Here is a 22,918-nt window from a genome sequence, read left to right as displayed (position 1 = left end):
GAGTAAGTTATAAAGGTTCAAGGATCTTTCACGTTCCATGTAGATGAGCTTTGTTGACTAAACAAAAAGGCCAAAACACATCAGCAGCGTAAAATGCCCATGACTTTCATTTGCCTAGGATTGGTTTTCACAGGCAGAGCTTAGACAACGTTTTTTGCCGAAATCACCCACTTGGGAATGCGCCTTGGGTTGCTATGGAAGCAGACTGATTTGTCAGACCGGCATAACATTTGAACTTTGTTGCAGGGTTGTTGTGCGCAATATACGAATATTGACAGCCAATATTTTGGACTAAACAAGCCACAGGCAAGCAACAGACAAGACTCTCCGTGAAGATGACATTTTGGATTCAATGTGCTGGTGGACTGGCAACTTCCACAACATTTCGTGTCGCGGTAAGGGATGGACTTTGTAGCCTCTTACCGTGTTGCTCATCCATTCATTACACAGTTTGCCGCGTGACCTGCATGCCGTTAAGATGGCGTTCGTAGCATGCAGTCTGTCGTAGGCAGCAGCCACTGAAGCAGAAACGGCCACACGTCTTTCAGGCACTCATTCTCCAAACTCGGATAAAGCAAATTATGCCACATAGTGAACGCTCGAAGTTCACACATTATGCACGTAAAATATATTTTTTATAATGAATTAAAAACCGCATATAGGGAACTCTGAGCGCACGCTATCGGTTACCAAACGCCTGCCAATGAGCTTCTGAGCACTTCGACTGTAGCTGCACTGTCGATGTTCCTGCGAGACTACGATGAAGCAGCGGCAAGCTCTGCTGCTTTCTGATAAGCTTGAGATAATTCGCCGCGTCAAGCATGGCAAAAAAAAGGTGGACGTTGCAGTGCATTTAAAATTCCAAGGAGCGAGTTGAACAGAAAAACAAGTCCACCATCAGAGACAATGCACAGGACTGCCCTAAAGCTGATGGCTGTTGCCTCCGCAAGCCAGCTTTACATCCGCACGTGAAATCTGCCAGATGCTGCAACAGAAGGCAAAAGATTTTGCCTGCATTCCTGGACGTCGAGGGGATTAAGGCGGGAGGTGGTTGGCTTCAAAGATTTAAGGACTGCTACTCCATCACCAGAAAAGTGGTAGCAGGTGAAAGCCATGCTGTGGATGCAGAAGGCGCCGAGAAGTGGGTGCAGGACATATGGCGTGGTATGAAGGAGTAGTACAAGCCTTACTAAATTTTTAACACTGACGAGACTGCCTTGTTTTGGCCTCTACTGCAAATTAGGACACTGGCGCTCAAAAGAGAGAAGTAACAAAATGAATAAGCCCGAGCCACCCTTCTTCTCACAACGAACAAGGATAGGTCCACAAAGTTGCGACCGCTTGTCAATGGAAAGTTCAAGTGTCTGATGTGCCTGCAAGGGTGCACGACATAAAAGTCCAATTCAACGACCTGGATGATCAGGACGCTATTTGAGGCTTAGCTGCAGGATTGACATGAGAAATTTTCAATGAGCTGACGCAAGATTTGTCTCCTCCTCAAAAACTGCTCCGTGCACCACTGTGGCGTCTCGCTCAAGAACATCGAGCTCTGCTTCTTGCCACCAAACACCACAGCGGTTCTACAGCCCCTTGATCAACGAATCCTATGGGCAAAACTACGCTACCAGAATCGCGTCGTTGAGCGCTTATTGGTAAAACTGTGGGTGAATGACTAGGTAAAGATAAATTTGCTAGGCACAATCGAAATGATTAAACTTGCCTGGCAAGATGCGACTAGAGACGCAAACCGCAACTGTTTCCACAATGCTGGATTACGTCAGGAGGGTGCGGAAGTTGCGAATGCAGTGCAAGGCGACAACAATATTGCCACACTTTGGGAAGAACTCGGCGATACTCTGGTGCCAGAAAAAGTTGCCTTCAAAGATGTTTTGATAGTCAAAGACAATGTTGCTTTGACAGCAAGCTTACTGGACTCTAAAATTGTTGCAGATGTGTTGGCATCTGGTGCTGGTGCCACCGACGAGCCACTATCGGAATACAATCATTCTCGCCCGATGCTGCAAGAAGCCCTTTCTGCAACCGATGTGCTGCGGCGATACTGTGTGCCGAGATTCTCCTTGATGATGCCAAACGCAGTGTTCAGGCAGAAAACCACTGTCTACTGTAAAAAAGGTGTAGATTTCTCTGCAATAAATTTCCTTTGGAGTACAATATTCATGGTAAGTGGCATGACTTTTCACTCGTTAATGCAGTTTCGAACAACTGGTTTATAACGAATTATACCAAATTCGATGCTGAAGTTTGCTATAAATGGGTTCGGTTAGAGCAAACTACTTTGTATATCGAAGAAACTGAGTTAAATCGCACTGTTTGTTATAATCGTGTTTGGCTACAGTGTCTCCTGAAAGGTGTGATGCCACCACCACTTGTAGATGGCATGTCCACAAACTTGTGCCAACTGTCCACACAAGATGGCTGCACCCATAGTATAGAAGTGTACTACAGCTGCATATGCAAGTACAAACACAAAGACAATGCAAACATGCAGCCTGTCACAGTACGCATTAACATCAGAACATTCTAGGCTAACAGGCTGAGCCTACCTGGCTATCAGCTGGCTGCCGCACCATACTGCAATGCGAGCCACTTTAAATAAATGTGGAATGCACTGACCACTCCATACAGCAAAACTTTGTTACTTCAAAGTCACTAAGAACACAGGAAATGTTCGAAATAACTGGGCTTTTGAATTAACCTAACAAGCAAAAAATTTCCTAGTGAAAACACGCTGCACTTGGCCTGTTTCGTCCCATCGGTGCTCTTTGGATTGCGGTTTCCAGCACGAAGGCAGTGTGGCATGCAAGGCTTAACGCAATAAATTCTAAATACAGCTATACCTCTATGTAATGAACCATGTAGCAAATTTCTCAATATTACGAAGTTTTTAACTCCCCAGTCATCCCCGCTGAAGTGCATGTATTTGAAATCTTCATGTAACGAACATGTTGCAGCGGTTGACCTTGATATAACGAACTCGCAGTGCCGACTGTCTCTAAGCTAGTGCCGAGTCACTGGAAATTTGCCACAACCGCAAGTTTCGGGACGATAAAACACGAAGTGAAGGGAGAGGAACGCCTACTATAGCAACGAGCCACCGCAGTTGATACAGTGCTTCGCGTTTCAGCGCCGACGCAGACGCAAGAGTCTCTGCTGTTTTTGCTGTCGGAACATGGCATTACAATAGTTAATGATTAAAAGCGGCCAAAAATAACAACAACAAAAAAAAAGATGCGGGGCGAGCAGCACGCGGCGCGTCCATCGCTGCCACACGGTTTCTCGCGGCCTGTCGGTACGGAAACAGCAAAGCGCAACAGGAGGCAAAGTCGGTTTTCTGGGGCAACGGCAGTGTGCGAGCACACGTGCGCTCTCCCCTAGACTGATTCCTGCTCCACCTCCTTTCCCAACTCCCTCGTAGATGCGTCGCGCTGCGCTATCAGTGCGATCACGAAACATTTCATCGCTTCTATGACTGAATAATTCTGATTTACACACTTTCAAGGTGCTTTCCTTTACATCAATTCTTAATCTGGTTTTCGTTCTACATTGTCCTTTTGGGTCTTCACGTGAAAACTGCATGCAACGAAAACCTTGATGTAAAGAAAACATACGTTACGACAGCAGTGAAGGCAAAAAGCAAAACTAAATACCACCCTGCATTCTTCTACGCTCAAGAGCAGCCTGAACGAGCTGCGTCAAATCTGCAACGGCACTGTAGTTTCGAGCTCATTATCGGAAGCTGCTCTCACGCTGCCCACCGCTTGTCTGAGGAAGCAAATGCAGCATGAACGAGCCGGGCAAACAGCTTGCAATTCGAATTTCCTACAAAGTGGCTAATTTGCAGACAATCTAATTGTTCTTTTTGATGCACGGAATCCCATAGGTCCTGCTGGAAAAGGCCATCTTCACTGGGCGTATACACCATACAGCTCGCTCAAAGCTATGCCACAGGCCATCAGTAGGTTGGCGAAATTTGGGATGGTCATTTCTCTAAAAAAAGGATGACTTTATGTGATGGTACACAAAATAATCAAGATGCCAGTAATCCAACCGTTTAAGCCATGGCATGCCACTGAAATAAATGGTGCAGACCACTATATAACATGCAGTCACCCCACTTCAGGCATGTCTTCTGCTCTGCATACACGCTTTGGTGGTCTACAAGCTGTGGCTTTTTGTAATAGGAGTCCTCGTTTTTGGCATCAGCATTGCAAAGAAGTGTTCCTTTGTGATGAGAGTGTGGTATTCCCATACAGCACCCCGAATCTTCAAATTACTTACTACGGCTAATGCAGGCCGCTGCTTCAGACTATCTGGTCACGCTTACTTACAAATAACAAGACTACAGAAATTCTTTGAATTACCCAAGATTTTCAATTAAGCAGGTTCAAATTATTAAGGTTTTACAGCAATTGGTGAATTCTGACTACCCTGAACAACAGGGTCAATTGCCAAGCCATCCATCTCAGACTCCTCTCCTACCAGGTGTACAGTCGAACCCGGTTATATCGAACCCGGATATATCGAATTTTGGTTATATCGAACTCGCGGAATATCCCCTTGAAAATCCCATGCAAAAGTATAGGAAAGCCGCGTCATATATCGAACTCCGCACCACGCACTGGAAAGTGGGCCTTCTCCAAAGACGATCGCATCACCCTTGGCTGTTTGCCGCGTGACGTTTTCAAGCCACGCGCGGAAGGAATGAGGGGACAGTTCAGCGATGGCTGCTCTGGGCAGCGCCGCGCCCATTCCCCAAAGGCGCGCGCATCTGCAGTATCGTTTCCCGCGCGCCAGCACATGACGTTTGCAAGCGATGTGCGTGGGTGTGCCCATTCTTTTGCCGAGCTATCTCTTTCCTTCAGCACGCGCTACGCATACGCCAAGCCAGCTCAGCCCGTTTCCAGACGCTTTCTCCGGCGTGTGTTGCGAACCCTCTGCGCGCGGCGGCTAAGTGGCTATGGTGCCTGCGGACGTTAAATAGCGGCAGCTCTCTTTTTTTTTTTCTCTTTTGCGAGTCACCCTTTCTTACCGTTGCGCTGTTCGAACGTTAAAAAGCCTTTTTTTTTTTTTTTTTTCGGTAGTCGTTTATTTTTGCATGTATGAATCAACGAAAGCAAGCGGTCAGCTGCTGCGATCATGAAGCCCGCCCATGTGCGGCGGCGTGATAAATCGAACCAGGCTTGTACGTGCAATCAAGCCATCACGGGCACTCTGCCAAGTTCGCTCCCCGCCGCCGCAGGAGCTATCAAAAGATAAACGCGCCCCGACGTTATCGCTGCGCAGCATCTTGGCACGCTGCCAAGAAATGAGCTGTGGATGAGACGACCGAAACGGAGTGATGCGCGCCATCGACATGCAAGCGAAAGCGCTCGCGATTTCTGCCGCGGCAACACAGAAACCTTGTTTAGAGCTGCCGCGGTGGCCCGAGCAGCGAGAGGGACGCAGTTCCAACAAGTTCGAAATTTTTCGCTCTGTCGCTGCCGCTCGTCGCTGAGATCGCTCAATCGCTTGCATGTGAGCGAGCTGCCCTTAACGTTTTTTTCTTTTTCAAATTCTCCGTGCAAAAGTGCAGTGTGGGTTCATTATGCGAGTGGGTTGATTACGCGACAAATACGGTATCGTTTTTTGGCATCGTAAGTGCCGTCACAAGCCGATTTTTGTATATCGAATTATCGATATATCGAACTATTTCGCGATCCCCTTCGAGTTCGATATATCCAGGTTTGACTGTATACCCACAGCAAGTGCTTACTACCGAACAATTCTTGCCTGCTCGAAAATGTAGCTACTTTGAAAAATCCGATAGTCCTCAGTGCTCAGTTGCCCAGTCTGCACAGGCTCGGGCCATTATGCTAGCCAACAGTCACGACGTCCAAGAGTAATGCAAAGTTCACTTCAAGAGATGTTCATCTCGGGGTGCCAAGCTGCCTCAAATGCATTCACCAAGCCACCACCCTCTTAGCACACCATATAGGTCCCTTGTAAACTAGGCACCGACTGGAAAGACATTGAAGAAGATCTTACATCCCCACTTCGGCCTATTGTTTCAGAAACAGCGCAAAATGCAGAGAACAAGAAAGAAGACGGGACGCTGACTACCATGCGATAGCGCTCGTTCCGTCTTATTCCCTGCTGTGTTTCGCACCATTTCCACAAGCTGTCTGTCACACCGACTAGCTTGGCTTACCGTGTTACTACACTTGGGAAACGACCAATACGTTCCGCTTACCTCCATCCTGGAGTGGCATCCCTGCTGCCGGGGGGGCGCCACCATCTGGTGGAGGTGGGGCTAACAAGAGGGGCTGTTTGTTCTCCATCCACTGCTGCTGGAAGTGCTTGGGGATGGGCTTGGAGAATGGAGTGCGCTTGTGGCGGCCACCACCCCCGCCACCGCCACCGCCATGGGTCTCGTGCGAATCGTCACCAAAGTCTAGGCCGGGGATGGACGCCCCACTAGGATCCCGGCCAAAGTCCTTACGGCCGCCCCCGCTGGGGATGGTCGGGGTCTGCACATCTGGTGGGGACAAGCACGAACCATGGGTGACAGGATCTTCGATGTCTGCATTCCTCTAGGATTCATTAATCTATGAGTTCAGTGCAGCTAAGCCAGCACAGCTGCGCGTAAATGATGTGGGTCAGACGCCTCACCACTCAGAGCCCGTACTGCCTCCAGGGTGCCCTGCTCCAGGCCCATGCCGGGAATGTTGGGTGTGGCCGATGCCGGGGTTGTCGTGGGCTCATCTGGAAATACAAGTGTATATAAAATCAGGATACAGACAAGCACCATCCTGGGCTTGACAGTGACCAATAGAGTGTCCTCCCCTTATCTCTTATACAAACCATCCAGGTGCATGATAGGACCTGGGGCCAGTGTTTGCTTTATGAGCGTTCACGCCTATTGTGGCAAAAAGTGACCACCATTGGCAGCAATGGCACGCAAACCCTCGATGGAGACAAGGAAATTAATTTATTTACAATAGTAGTTCTTGAGGAACCATCAAACGCTGTGATGCTATTTGTCTAGTGAACTAGGTAGGGACAGTCTGGCAAGGCCGAGCCGCACACCAAAGCCGTTTGCACGGGCACTGGCAGATGGCGCTGCAGCTCTGTTTACCTGAAGAGGCTAAAGTCATGCTGCATACACACTGTGTGTACTTGATTGTCTCCAACTTCATCCGCTCACTGGATCAATATCATCGGGGTACTTAATTTAATGACAGAATGCCTATGAGAATCCAATAGAACCATTTCCCAAAGTTGGGGGTGCGATAATTATGCGGGGAAAGTTTTCAAGCAGAAGCTTTGGAGCGCTAAAAGCAAATTTAAATAGATGTGAATCGGGATTTTTAGGTCAGCTATTATAAATACATATAACCAAAACAGTACTTTCAAGCAGAACTTACCCTTGTTATAAAAGTAGAGGGTCGCCAAAAGCACAAATTGCTAAAGCACTTTATTTACCGCACGCAGCCACTCCCCACGTTTCATGGTATAATGCTTACAGCAGACCATACAGTTCTACTCTTGATCAGAGACTTGATCCGAGTCCGTGTCGACACTGCAGTCGCTGTCTCTAGTAGCGTACTATGCAGAACTCGTTGACGCCGAAGTGCCTGTTGGCAGCGCGGATGTTATGCTGTAGCGCGTACTCGAAAGCTTTCAGCTTAAACGCCCCATCGCGATGCAACACCAAGAACACTGTAGACAGTGGAACAAAGCAAGTACCACGGACAGAATGTACAAACAATGATAACGAGACGCGGAGACACCTCTCAAAATGGAGACGACTACGAGCATCAAGAAGGTTTTTTTTTTAAAAAAAAAGGAAAATACGAGCTAATGATGATGATAATCTACCCAAGCATGCTATCACCGCCTTGCAGTGCGCGCACACGAGGCCAGCTAGGTTCAGTAGCACTCCAAAGATGGCGCTTGCTACTACTACCAGCCTCAAATCATTATCATCATCATCATCATCAGACTACTCTCACGGTGGTAATATTGGAGGTGCGATGATTACGCGAGGAAACAAAAAATTCCAATTCTCAACGCCTAGCGTAGAGGGTGCGAGCGTTACGCGAGTGAGACCATTATGCGAGTAAATATAATATTCCATTTGGGTCATTACGAAAGCTCGCAAGCAATAGTTTTCCCTGTCACAGGAAATCCTGGTGCAAAGCCTTGAAAGGAGAGTTGAGAAACAGTGGGACATAAAGAGAAAAAAAAGAGAGAGCGCTCCCAGCTCACCATATTCTCCCGTGTCGTCCAATCCCCTGGGAAGGGTGTTGAGGTTGTACTTGTCCCGCATCTTGTCTCCGGGGCGATTGCGCGTCCAAAACTTACTGAGGGGAGAGAGGAGGAAACAAGCCGGCATGCCACATATTATGCGGGGCTCATGAAGTGGTGAAGCAATCATAGATTCTCCATGACCCCATCCATGCAATGTGTTCACCCATGTGTACATTTGAATGGTAGTATCCGGTGGCTCGTAAAATGAATATACAGCAAAAGGAAATCCATAATCCAACTCGGACACAAAAACGGGCAGATGCAAACAGTAATTTATGAGGTAAGTTGCCGCACCAAGCTGTTTTAATGACTGTTTTTCTGAGAAAGCCGGCTAATGGCATTAAATATTCATAAACAACGAAAGTCATGGGATGAAAGGCATACAAGGCAGCAAAAAGTTGAACACAGAAAAGGTTCAACAAGTCTGCTTCAAAGCTGCTTCAAAAAAACTGGCTTCAGTGGGCAATCCAGTGTGAACGTCAAAGTTGGCCCATCAAGAAACGAAACAAGAAAAAAACCTGGTGTGGTCGTTCGATCCCGAGCACAGGATGTGGCCCAGTGGGTGCCAAGCCAGAGACCAGACGCAGGAGTCGTGAGCGTTTTCCATCGAACCAACTTCTTTGTCAGCCCTGGAACAGGAACGCCATTCTGCTTCGTTAGACCAGCAAGCGTGGGGATCCTTTCGCACAGAGTGTATTGGTCAAGGAAATCAAAACTCACCCCGCCATCCAGAACATGATAGCACCATCGGATCCACCGCTGGCAAACAGGCACTCGTGGATTGGATGCCATGCCAGACCTGTAAAAGAGGATCGGAGAGCACCTGGTTTGAGGAACGCTGCACGTAACTCAACCTGGTCAGCATAGTCCCACTGCTGGTAACACTGCTAGGATAGCACTGAAGGAGGAGAGTGCAAAGGGGAAGCACTCACTGCAGGCCTCCTTCTTGTGGCCGCGGAAGGTCTGCATCTCCTGGTTCATCTTGCGGATGTCGAACAGCTTGAGCAGGTGGTCCCGAGAGGCCGTAAGCAGCCAGTTGCCGTTGCGGTTCCACTTCACCTCCATCACCGTGCTCTTGTGCGCATGGCTGAAACGAGGGTATGTATCCTCACTCCATGCTGTGCACACCCACACGGTCAAACTACATATGTATTCAGTTTTCCTCCAAGCCAGGAGCACTGACCAGCACTGTTTCCAGTGCACATTAACTTGCGTCGCACAATCAAACAATTCGTTACAATTACTTACATAACGAACTCCAACCATAACCTTCTAGCTACCACAGAGATGCCAAGGTGTGATAACTCTGCTAAGGAATCAGTAGAAAATGTGCAGCACTTGGCTACAAACATACATATTTTACACAAGAAACATATCCAAAGGTGTCGTGCCAGACGCTGCCCAATGAGAAACGTTCGCTTGCACAGTGTGTATTGCGGCGGTGAGGAAATGTGTGGCTTTTTAACCATGCAATGCAAACAGATTTTCCCACTAAATTCACAACCTTATGCAACTGGTTAAAGCTTGGTGATACCAGAATGAAAAATTAGCATTTGCTCCTTAAATTTCAATCAATATCCTTTAAACTGCAGAGGAGCTCTAATTGTTATAAGAAGTGATGCCTGTCGTATTGTTCTGCTCTAGGACATTTGTTTCCCGCCTCCCTTTCCTCCAGCGCTACATACTAAGTTGTTCCACCTTCTTTGTGAACACGTATGCTCCCTGTCAACTTCAAATGCAGTAGCATGCCATGGACACACTCCTGTTTTAACCCTGTGAACACATCTGTGAACCACGGTTGTGGCTACAGGTTGTCGACAGCGCGAGCGCTATACGCACATGGTGGCCAGACTCTGTCCCGACTTGGGGTCCCACAGCTTGATGGGCTGTTGGCTGTCCTTGCTGCCTGACACAATGAGTGACTTCTGTGGGTGCCAGTCCACACACTTGACGTCCGCGCCATGCCCTGCAAGAATTGTGGCACCACTGTTTGTGTCCAGTCCAGTAAAAACAAAGAATTCGAACAGTTCTAAAACTCTGTGCACATTCCTAGGAGCAGAGACGAGTGTAGAGCCCATGCCCTAGGGACACATTCCAGCTACCTCATGAAGACATGTGGTTAGGCTGATTGAGTCGCAGTACTCTCAGTGTTGTGCAGGTTATCTCAGTCATGCGTGGAACAAGAGCCTGGAGACACAGTTGCTCTGCTCTTGTTTTTGGCAGCTAAGATTATGCTCAAAAGCTTAAAACAATATCTGCCATAGCCTCCATCTCCTCTCCTTTGCCTCATCATTACAAGCTGTATCTTCACATGAGTCCATATTCCGAGTCTGCGTTGTTATCGAAAGTGTCCGTATCTCCCTGACTGCGAGTCATTTCATTAGTGGAAATGCCGAAACTGGAAGTAGTAGCTTCTATCAATCATATGGCACGAGGTTGGGGAGATAGCAACATTTTCGATAACGACTCGGAACAGGGACCCTATACTCTTGCAGGAAACAGTTGGGCAAGTTCAAACTGAACAACTCCTGCAAGTGTGCTGAAAAATTTCCAAGAAAAAGAAATGCAACAGTCATTAATTAGTCAGCATAATACCTCTCTCCCTAGAGTGTTGTAGTCAACTGATACAGGTTAACCTAAATTCTCCCTCACTGCACTTTTAAAGTGCACAAACATAGAAACTGCATGCTCATACTTAATGCTATTAAAGCATGATTCACGATAGCTGGTTTGTAGGCACTCAACGTCCCAAAACAGCATATGGGTTACCAAGAATGCCACAGTGGAGGTCTCCAAAAATACTTTAGACACCTAGGGTTCTGTACCATGAACCAACATTGCGCAGCACAACGGTGTTATTGCATTTTGCCCCAATCAAAATTCAGCCAACTAAGCCAGGATCGATTCGGCAACCTTGGAATCCGATTTGATCTAGCAACCTAGGGATCAGCAACCAAATGCTGCTGCCAATGGGCCATTGTCAGGGGAGCCACCAAGGATGAGAGTGTGGTTGCAATCAGGAGCTAAAAACGCTACCCTGATGGGTACAATACCATAGGCACTGGTGTTTTCAAGTTTTCTATCAAACACAAGGCCCTCACCTCAACTACACCATTGAACATGGCAAACACTGCTGTTTTCACAGGTAAACCTCCAACCTGGTACCACTGAGATCCCTTGTGGAGCCCAGCACCATCGTCAACCCTGGATGCAAGCCGCCACACGACCCACCCCTGACATGTGCACCACAACAAAAAATTCTGCTGAGAAGACGTGTTATTTATTTACTTACTAATATATTGCAGGCCACTTTTGGCCCTAGAAGGAGGGACAATTACAATAGTAAAAAAATAAGCAACACAATAAAATGAACAAAGCATTGCAAAACAAGTGCAAGTGGACACGCTGCCCACATGCACTTTTGTTTACGGTTGAAAATCTAAGTCTCCCAATTAAACTACTGCTGGTGCCTGCATTGTGCTTCCTCCGTGCTTCTTTTTGTGATATGCACATGGTATGACATGGCTTTATGAGAAAAGATGTGAGGAAAACTAATCCAGTGGTCTGTATTAATGCCATAACGTTCTGGCATCGCTGACATTCTCGGCGCTGTGAGTGCCATATCACGGGCATGATGACTCTGGCAGTTGACGTGGCCTGGCAATAAATGGTTGTGTGATGATGGCTTCTCCTTTGGCATGGGAACTAAGCCTTCCAGAATCCTTGGAAAAAGAGTAAGATGTGCTACTCCTAGGCCACAAAAGCACACTTCTAAGGCTCAGTAAGCGACACTTTACAGCCTCTACATTAGGTGGTCTTTCAGATAAGTGGGTAGCTTACTGTTGTACACTGATGAATATGTGCAACATAATAAAGGCACAAATTAAGGAGTGCGCGATTAGGCGAGTAGCAAGGTGCATGTATGTAAACAAGTATCCATAAGGGGAGCCACAGATGGGAGCCATTAAGACTATCATGTCGTACTATTAGAGGCGGAACTTAAGTGTCTCCCCAATTATTTTATCAGTTTGTTTTGGAAGGTAATCCACTGGTACAAACTACTCTTCACTGTGTTTTAAGAATGCTTCCAGGCGACTGTTGAAATGGCGACACTTATCTCAAATTTCCTACTATGCTACTTGCGATTACATCGCAAACACCTGCGCAGAAACACAATTCCCAACTGATGACTGTAGCTTAGCGAGACAGAGGACAAAAAGAAAGAAAGAAAAAAAACAATAGCACGACTAGGCTTATCCTCCCAGCACATGAATCAACAAAAGCTGCTGAAGCTTTTGTTTAGCAACATAGCTCTTCATTTTGACTTTAAACCACTCTCAGGCAGTTTACACCTCTGCTCTCACCATAACCAACCCCCAAGCCACTAGGTCATCGGTTGCCTGCGACTCCCATTTCCCTCTCCCCTCTCACTTTTTCTCTCCAGTTTTCCATCTGCTCATAATGGTAGGTGGAAATTAAGCTGACTAAGGTAAATGAACTGAATTAAATTCAATTAAACGAACCGAAGGGACATCTCAACAAAAGGCAATTAGGTGGTCAACACAGCTGCTCGAGCTCTCGCAGCCTCTCTTTGACAACATTAACACCGCCTTGCCTTTATTATGGAGCACTACAAGGCGTCAAGACGGAAATGCCTTCTTTCTGATCAAAGCCATAAGGAATTTCAACAATGCACGAATAGGCGGTTACACGTTAAGGCGAAATCCTTGAATGGCTCACGACTCACTGGATGTCCGTCCGTGTGTCCGCAAGAAGTGTCCCACTTCTTCGCGAGATTACACTTGTCAATCATCCTGATCATCAGAAAAATTAAAATCCTGTCTCCAATGGGAATCGAACTTCCATACCTTGCATCCCCACCAAGCGCTTTAACCAACTGCGCCACGCCCGGGATGGTGAAATGCCCATCCTAATTCTCCTTGTCTACAGTGAAAACGATAGCGAGATTCCGTGAGAGACAGATACTGCACCTTTCCTTTCCTGTAAGCCAATCTTAGAACACTGGTGAACCTTGACGCGTTCAATGGAACGCTGGTTGTGCTCCGACAAGGGGCGCACGATGTACCATGTGCAGCAACACTCAGGCTTTGAGGTTTCTCCACTACAGATTCTGCAGTGCTCTCGAAATCTTTACTTTGTCGAATCCTTAGTTAAGTTGACCTACATGCTATTTTCTTGGGCTTACATGTTATTTCCTTAGCCCATGTTATTTTGCATTGGACCACTGACTAGCCTCATTGGCTATCGGTCCAAATATCTGTGTATAAATTTTTCTTTGTGTCATTGAATAAAACTTCTTGATTCTTAATAAGTAACAGTGCACAGATATGCATGGTTCATCCTGCCCATTCTATGAAGCAGTTGGCACACTGTCTCCCAAAGTAGGGAATGTTAAGAAAACCATGACTAGGGCAAGAATCCCACCTGGCATGAAGGCTGGGCATGCAACTTTTGGTCGCAGACCCCATTTCGGGACAAACGTTGGCAATTCCACTGTTTGCCGACTTTGGCCAAATCCTGGGTGAATAGTGCCAAGGAACCTACCTTGTGTCGCTCTTCCCTTTTATCACAAACTGGAAAATCTAACGAACATTTCCAAATGGGAGGCACAATTTAATACGTGAGCAACCTACTTTTCTTATGAGGGCCCCGAAACATGCTCCCCCAGATGGCGATTCTTCGTGCTGAGGGCTGTCGCCATTTCCAGTGTGTAGAGTGAAAGCATGTGGCCAAATGATTTCACAGATTTGTACAGAGATCAAACTGTCAGTGTGACTACCACAGGATTGCCAAGGAAAGCGAGACTTCTGTATCTGTCTTGGCTTGTCCACGAATAAAAATGTGGGCTCGCCTGCAGAAATATGACATTTTTTTAACAAGGCCAACATCTGAAACAATGCTCCTTTAATTGCAAGATTTGCCATACTAAATATTTATGCATTGATCATGGTCAAACATTTCATCATTTCATTAGATCCACTATCACTACGACGAAAACACGCTCGCTTATCTCTGTTTCACAAGCTCTATCACCACAATGTTTTGCATGGCGACTTCTTTCAGACACCTGGCCTCATTTTCCCTCGCCGTGATTATCCCTACAAAATCAATCGCCCAGTGTCCCATTCATCTTTTTATGCACAATCATTCATACCTAGAACCATAAGTGACTGGAATAACCTACCATCAAGTATTGCCACCGAGATTCACCCAGACAAATTTCACAAAATGCTACACACATCAGAATGTGATGTCCCTGTACACCACTGTTTTATATTACATAGAGTAAATAATCCTTTTTCTGTACTCCCTCGAATACCAGTACTTTCTTTCAGATGTTTTTGTATTCTTAATCTGTGCTGTAAGCAGTTCTTTTTTATTGTTGTTTCTGTATCATTAATCTCAACTGTTTCCATTTTTACTCTTTTCCACTTGCGATCTAGTGTTGTTCTAATGTACTTCTAAAATGGTGTTTGTATTCTGCTTCTCTTGTCTGGTTTTGAACTAAGTGTTATCAAAGTGCTTCGTGTGTACCCCCTATGTAATACCCTCCTCCCTTTAAGGTATTTGAATAAATAAATCACCACCAATCTGACTATGCCCACTGCAAGGCAAAGGCCTCTCCTATATCTAATATTAAACTCAGTTCTGTGCCAGCTGCATCCATTCAATCCCAGCAAACTTTTAAACGGTAGCCGCATGAGGCGACAACCCCTAGCGATCAGTTGCGTGACGCCGTCGCCAATGCCTGTCATTGTCGCTGGTGCATACCGCACGGAGCGACGGGGCTCAACGACAGAGAGGCGCGTTTTCAGCATTGCTCTGTTACCGCCGCCCCGTCATTCGGTCAAGGGGAGTGCATTCACTCATTATCCGATTTCTAACACTAAACAGCATGAAATACGATAAAACCCTTATGAAATTTCTTGTAACGCATCATATTTTAAAGGGTCACAGAGCAGTGGTGCGCTACTACACTGCGATGCCGACTTGCATTACAAGCAGTGACTTTCTCCTGCTCCTTTTGAAAATTAACAATATCTAGCCACGCTAACCTTTTTCTTTTTTCTTTTGTTACCCTTCCAAGCTTTTACTGAATTATCTCGATGCACTCATATATACACAGATCAGACGAAGTGAGCGCGTGCAGGCACCAGGTTCTTCACCCAAACCGGACTAGGAAAACAAAATTCACACGCAATAAAAAAAAAAAAAAGCCAGAACGGAAGTTGAGCACCCCAAAGCCCTCTGCAATTGGCTTTCTCACGAGCTGCTTCCGGGCGACACTCAAAATTTTCTAAAAAACCCAGAAACCGAGCGACAGCGACAAGCGGCAATGCTTTGGCGGCCCTCAGCGCCGTCGCGCGGCATGTTGCCGCGAATAGTCGCCTCATGCGGTTAGCTCTTAAATCTCACCTAACCGTTCCCTGTTACGTTTGCCTTCCCTTAGAATAGACTCTGCCAAACATCTACTGCGGATTAAATGTTTACAACACTAAACAGTGAAATGCATGCTATTTCAAGGAATTCAATCTTACAGAGTATGAATAGTAGCCTGCACTTTGTTTTCCACCAATATTAGGAAAAACAAGCAAAAACAAAATAAGCCAGCTTCTTTCAAGGTGAAAAGTGAAATCAGATTACAAAATTATTTTCTGGCCGAAAGTTGCGAGTCAAGACAGGTGCCCTTCAGAGAGCCAGTCCCCTCTTTGTACACTTTTCCAACAGAGAGACCTACCTGCGCACAAATTGTGTGTAAAGCAGTTTTCTCTCGGGCTGATAGATCCTGGACCATTGAGCATATCAGCATAATCCCATGCTCTCTTTTGCAGCTTGCACCAATGACAGAACTCCCTTTGCACTTGGAAGTTGTACATCCATCATTTCACTTTTCGGGTAGCCCTATTTAAACCCTTTAGCATTGTTCGTCCGAAGCAGCACCAAGAACAACGCAGCCCGACATTGCAATGGCCCGACCAGCACCTACCACGCTTGTCCACTGCTTGTCAGTTTTCCTTTACGTGCGTTGCCCAGGCTGCTAGCACCTTCGTATGAGCTCACGGTTCAGTCGGTAGCATGACATAAAAAGGATCAAGCTTGACGATTCAGAATCTGACTGCCAAAGAAACTCAGCTTTCTTGCCTCACAATGAGTTGCTAAACTCCCAGAGAGTTTGGCTGAAGCCTACCGGACTAAGCCTAGAAGCACTATACGGTCGAGAACTAGCGGTCACTCCCAAAATGCCCCAGTGCAGCAAAATAACAAGTAAAAAATAAAATTCACCTCCGTTGAGAAAGGGCTGTTCATACTACTATAGAGAATAGGGGCATGCAAATATTTGAAAATTTTTAATAGCAAATCGAACACTTTCTTATACGATGACCTAAACAAATCAATAGTGCATGTTCAAAATTATTCGAATCCAACCGAACATGTCCTCAACTTCTGACATAATTGGCTGTTCATGATGATTATAGATGGCCTCCAAGATTGGGCAATATGGAAGGGGTGAGTCCAGTTCAACAAACCCTGCCTTGATTTGAGTTGGAGGCCATAGCTCATATGAAGCTGCCGCCCAACTCACGTCCTGAGGCAACTCCAATTCATCCTTTCATCATCGCATCAGACTTCAGGATAAACTGTGCAGCTTACCTTTTCATTGCACATCTTAAGCATACCCAAATACTGCCATTGCAGACAATGTAGGACACTGAAAGCCAGTCAATGCCTACAATGTCCTCTTCAACTAAGGAAAAAAATTGGGGCAAACTTGATCCCTGCCTTTAAGGGCATCCAAGCACTGTACTCGCTTATGCAGTAGTCGTATAATTTTTACCTCCCCTCCATACTCGTTAGCATACAGTCGTAAGCCAAGACGTTATGTGAAAGGCCACCCGACAAGAACACAAAGCCCTGCAAACCGAGCCGTGTTGGAAGCTGTGCTCAAACCTCGCTCTCCCATCTCATTGAGGAAGCCCAAGTCAGCAGTGCCTGCCAGCTTAGTCATACGACAGCAAACGAAGAAAATGCCGACGTGAGATTTTCAATGGAACGAGGCCTTTAATGTTTTTTAGTTGAAAAACGATTTCTCACCGCAAACAGCAAATAAACTGCTTACTTTCCCAGTCGAAGGCTCAACTAAAACCAACTAAACTAGCCTTTTTCTGCGTTGGTACACAAACATGATTACTCCTGCAATGTCCCGGGAGACAGTGAGAAAAATAGCTTTATGCACAGCTCCAAGAAGCCTGTCAGAAATTAAAATATCCGAGAAAAATTGTAGGCATTGCCCTTAGAAGCACAAGTTTGAGGCTCAAAGGAACAAGTCACTCTACTTGACTGCATACAAGCAGCCACAGGTGGTTATTTAGCCTTTGTTCCACCATTCATTGGCAAAAAGGAAGCAAGTCGCCCACTCAGTCTTTGAATACCGAATAGTCCTATTTAGAGGCATGAGGCAGAAAAGTGGCTTGGGATAAACTCTAAACAAGTTCTGCATGTTACACCTAAGCAGTGCAAACCTCGTCCCTCTCCCCTTGCCTGCTCGCAGCTCCCAGCCATTACAGCCCAAGACAGCCATGCAAGACTACGCGACACCAAAGCCTTCTAAACCCATGGGCACCAGTTAATGCCCAGGCAGCCACTTATGGCAACCAAACTTCACAAACTCATGATTTTTTTTTGTGCCAACACATTTTCATTTTGCCTTTCGGCAGGAATTCAAATGACCTCTTCTCCCCCATATGGGCATTCTCTGGTGCATTGATTTCGCATCAGGTTGCATAATGCACAGCACTCCAAACAACATGCTGCCCCCATTTACGATTTGCAAATGCAACGTACCGCTTTCCCTTCTCACACAAGACACAGTTGCACTCTGCAAGACTTATACACGCAAGATGCGGTCAGAAGAGCAATCATAACAAGGCAAGCAAGTGCAGCAAATGCAGAAAGTTAACCATACAGTTGGCATTTTACAGGCCTCTGGTTTGTGCCAGCATGTGCCTTGCCACACTAAAATTGAAAGGACACCTAAGCTCAGCCTTTAAATGTACAATGCAACAGCACCAACAGCCTATTTACAGCTCCTCCTCATTCGTGTACATGCACTTCGCTACTCGCGTAATAAAAAATGCCTTAAAAGACGCCCCATTATCTCGCGCATAACGCGTCATGCAAAAGGCCACCCTACATAGACAAAAAGCCCCACTCTAACCAAGCCATCGAAATGTGCCCGCCTGGAGACACAAAAAGATCCCAGAGGGAATTCATTCCCATCTCGAAAAAGCTACGAGAGTTGGCAACTCGGTCTTGTCATTCACCAACTACCACATACCAGAGGAATGCTGGCAATTTTTCTAGAGAAGGGTACCTTTATCATTCTTGAGTTAAAATTATAGTAAAGTGGTAACTGCACTAACGACACTACCGCCACCAATGCAGTGTGTTGCAGTTCGTATTGAGCACAACTGTACATACTATCTAGAGTCAAGCTGGTCACATGGCTCCAGTTTGCAATGTGCTCGCCTTCGCCGAGGCGAGATTAATTAAAAGGAGCATCGAGAGCTTACCTCGGAGGATCTTCTCCTCAAAGCAGCGCAGGAAATCCCAGACGCGCACTGTTCCATCATCGGAACAGGTGGTGAATTTTGTGTCCGTCGGGCAGAAGCTGCGGGCGCGGAGGAGGAAACAACAACATCTCGTTCGCCCTTTTTCTCTCTTCCATCTCCCCCCCCATCATTAATGTCTCCACCTCCCACCAAAATGAACAGACCCAACCGAAAGTTTGCAGAGCTGATGCGTACCCACAGTTTCTACAAATCTTAGGAAGCACAAAGGCTGAATGCAGTGGAACGTCCATCCAAAACAAGGTAACATTTCATGTAAAACAGAATCTAGCTGACCACATATCCCCCCCTCCCTCTCAACCTTGCAAGTGGTTCATGTGCAGCAACTGCATGAATGAGTAGGGTGTGCTTTCATGCACAACCATCACAGTAACCCTACGGGAGCTAGGTCGGCAAATGAGGGCTGAATACAACTTTCAGTCGTAAGAAATTGGATGGGACTCAAGTTTGACCCCAATTGATCTCATGACAAATTAGTTTGGTGACCCTTAAAATGTGTAGGTACGTTAGTTTGCAGATGGCAAAAAAAAAAAAAAAAGTTTTAAGGTATGTGGTCTATATGCACAATAACCAGGCCAATTAGAGAGGATGACCAATGCGTAGGCAGGGAACGCTGCCACAGGTGACTATGCCGAAGGCTAGGAATTTCTCTACAGGTTTTGATGAAAATAAATGCCTCCAAGCTAAATATAAATAAAAGTAAAAACAATTGCACTTTCAGTGAGGCTCTTGGAAGAAGGCAGCAGAGCAGGTAACAACAGAAAACATAAGAAGCACACACAAACACAAGGACAACGCTGCACTGACAACTATATTGACCAGAACCCGCACATCTTCTCCCTTCACTTCACGCCTGCAGCCAACTTCTTCCTTGTCTTTAATGTCCTGCCAGTTTGCGCAGAAATGCTAATTCCTTCTTCAACAATACCACTGAAAGCATACTGAAACATTGGTCTCCCGAGTAACAAATTGCATATGCTTCATAAATTTCCTTTAACACTGTGAAGGTCAGCTGGAATTTCATTTTTGGTTTCTACAACAGCGCAGTCTTTGCAGTGCACCGTGAGATTAGCGCCAGACTTGTCCGATATTGCCATAGCGTGCTAATTCTGTGCACTGCAGACTGCGTCGTTTGTAGAGACCACAAATGTCCGGCTGACCTTCCCAATGTTAAAGGCCCAATGTGCACCCTCCGGTCGAAAATATTTTCTTCCCCGTTGACTGTGAGACTTCGCCCCCAGAACGCAAGGCCGCAAAATGTTTTTGAAAAGATTAGCTAATAACGCTGTTAGAGCCACCCCAATCACCCGATTCTGTCGTGTTTCTCTCCTTCCGTTCCCTCACAAAGGTTTTTCACTCTCCTACCCGGTCGTCTAGCCTCCGCAAGACAAATTCCCCTTCCTCCTCCACGTTTGGCGGGAGGTGAGGCGTGGCACTCCGCCTGCACGAAAAAAAAAAAACACGGACGAGAGAGCGCGCGCCTTTGGATTCAGTCAGACTGTCGCGAGGGAAAAGCGCGCAGTGAGCGGCAGACACCCATCCTTCACCCTCAGACAGCGAGACGGACCAATGGACATCGTTCGCGGGAAGTACGTCATTACTGTGGCTCGATGGGCCAGCGCAGGAAACGGGGAAGCTGGCTTCCCGAAGGAGAGCATGAGAGAGCTTTGATTTGTATTTTCGTTGCTTTGCGGCACGCATATCACTGTAGCGTTTTGCACAGACTATCTCCAGTACCTGATCGAAACACTGGGCTCCTTCACCTAAAAGGTCCTTCCCTGAACAGTGGCCCTTTAAGGTTATGAAAAGGATGAAGGGTAAGCTAGCAAGGGAAACTTATGAAGCATACGCAATCTGTGACTCGAGAGACCAATGTGTCAGTATGCCTTCAGTGGTATTGTTGAAGAAGGAATTAGAATTTCTGCGCAAACCAGGAGGACATTAAAGACAAGGAAGAAGTTGGCTGCAGACGTAAAGTGAAGGGAGAAGATGTGCGGGTTCTGGTCAATATAGTTGTCAGTGCAGCGCTGTCCTTGTTTGTGCGTGCTTCTTATGTTTTCTGTTGTTACCTGCTCTGCTGCCTTCTTCCAAGAGATGTGTGACCAACTAGCTCAACGTTCAACTCTATTATTGTTCAGTGAGGCTGCTCTGAAATGAATGCCAATTAACAGTCACATGGTTGAAGAGAGGGACTACAGCTTAATTCCACAACAGAGTTGTAACCCAACAGTTCTGGAGAATTTAGCATCGAAGCATGCAATTGCCACCCTGTGCAGTCACGGCACTGGCCCAGATGAGCCTTTAACACCTCTGTCAGGAAAAGGAAAGACTGCCTCCCAAAGTTAATTGAAAAGAACCAAATTTACTTTTTCATCTGTTAAAGCACTCCTTGCTTATGGTTGTTCCTCAGCTGAATGCCCAATGTTACCAACTAGTTGACACATCCTGATGGAAGTCACTGATACACATGGCCCCACGTGTGTTGCATCACCCAGCAGCAACAGCAGCCACCAGGGAGCACGCACAGCATGCCAAAACAACAAAACAGTGTGCTTGCGTCCAGTGTAAGATCGCAATTAACACACGGCACGATCGTTTGCAAGTGTTTTAACCACTTTTATTGTCATCCTTTATGTCTCTCTCTTTATTTGCATTATCTCCGAAACGAATCCTTTATTGAGGCTCATCAATAATCGGCACTTGCAAATGATGCGTGGCTTTTTGCCTTTATTTGTTGCAAAAGCAAAAAAAGCTGCAGCCTTTATTGAAATGCCAGAGGAGGGTGCAGAAGCACTCTCTTTTATTTTTTTATTGAAAAGCCCATGTACATGAAAACCGGCGCGTAACTCGATGGGCCAAATGGGCCCCAGCATGTATAGCAGATTTTTTTTATTCACCGAGAAAATCTTTATTTATGAGACGAAAAATAGAGAAGGGACATAAACCACTGCACAACATTGGGCACAGTCAACCACAGGCACTTGTCAATAGAAAACAGCCCCCTAGTTTAATAACAGTCTCTTTAAGAACAGATTATGGCATAATCCAAGGTTCAATGGAAGCCCATCTGGCAAGATAAATTGATAGCAGTTGACAAAAAATGTATGTGTGCCTAAATATGATTAAGATTGAAACCACTAATCGCCCCCTTTTTGGCAAGCGTACATGAACAGTGTTGTTCTAAGTGCATGGCAGTAACTGATACAGCTTCTGTCATGGCTCACCTCTATAAAAATGGGAACTGGTATGCTGCGGGAATTTCACTTTACATTTTAAACACACTAGGAGAGGACATCAAGACAGTTAATGCAGCAGAATACACACGGAACAAACCCCAACAGCATCGACAATTGTAATATCACACCGTTACTCCCCTGCTGGGACACTTAGAAAAAAAAAAAAAAAGAAAGAAAGAGCTCACAAGACGGCTATCGCTGTGGAAGGTGAGGTTTAGCAACAGCTGACGATGAAAAGTAAATCCTGGATACATTACCTAACTGGCTTTCCAGAATCCAATAATACAGACCTGCACAGTATTTTGGACTTTACGTCGGGAATATTGACGTGAAGTCCGAAATAGGGATGTGCACATTTTCGCAACTGATAATTCGGACTGTACGGAGACCGAAAATTGCATTTTTTCTAATACAGTCGTGCCTCGTTAATACGACCCCCGCTAATATGAACGACTCGAATTATAGACAGTTTATCAAGGGACCAAACTTTTTCCATGCATTTACATCTCGTTAATATGGAAACTCGCTGTCCGGACAATGGACAAGGAAAAAAAGACCGTGTTAATATGGACAGCCATGAAAACTAAATCGTTACTCTGCTTCAAAGATAACCTCTCTTCTAAATTTTGTTGACAGGCACCACATGAACGTAGTGCCAATAACTGACTGATAGCCCTTTTCGCTTGTGTTTTCATATTTTATAAGACAAAGTTGGGCAGTTGA

At 46.0% G+C, this 22,918-nt stretch overlaps 1 protein-coding gene across 2 annotated transcripts in view; it reads right to left on the bottom strand.

Annotated features, from left to right (window-relative positions):
* Positions 1–22,918, bottom strand: part of Wdr33 (WD repeat domain 33) — a 65,864-nt gene that overhangs the window by 11,793 nt on the left and 31,153 nt on the right. For both annotated transcript variants that reach the window (XM_084597517.1, XM_084597518.1), the window contains exons 7-14: positions 18,903–19,000; positions 10,150–10,276; positions 9,243–9,397; positions 9,031–9,109; positions 8,829–8,939; positions 8,269–8,363; positions 6,670–6,762; positions 6,251–6,535 (exon numbers count right to left, since the gene is read on the bottom strand). In XM_084597517.1, the coding sequence (XP_084453643.1) occupies positions 6,251–6,535; positions 6,670–6,762; positions 8,269–8,363; positions 8,829–8,939; positions 9,031–9,109; positions 9,243–9,397; positions 10,150–10,276; positions 18,903–19,000 (1,043 nt within the window). The remainder of the gene's footprint in view (positions 1–6,250; positions 6,536–6,669; positions 6,763–8,268; positions 8,364–8,828; positions 8,940–9,030; positions 9,110–9,242; positions 9,398–10,149; positions 10,277–18,902; positions 19,001–22,918) is intronic.

Source organism: Amblyomma maculatum, chromosome 3, assembly GCF_055883805.1.
Source record: "Amblyomma maculatum isolate TAMU_Amacu chromosome 3, ASM5588380v1, whole genome shotgun sequence".
In the NCBI taxonomy this organism is placed as follows: domain Eukaryota; kingdom Metazoa; phylum Arthropoda; class Arachnida; order Ixodida; family Ixodidae; genus Amblyomma; species Amblyomma maculatum.
The sequence above is the reverse complement of the archived record's forward strand: the minus strand, read 5'-3'. Positions and strand labels throughout refer to the sequence as shown.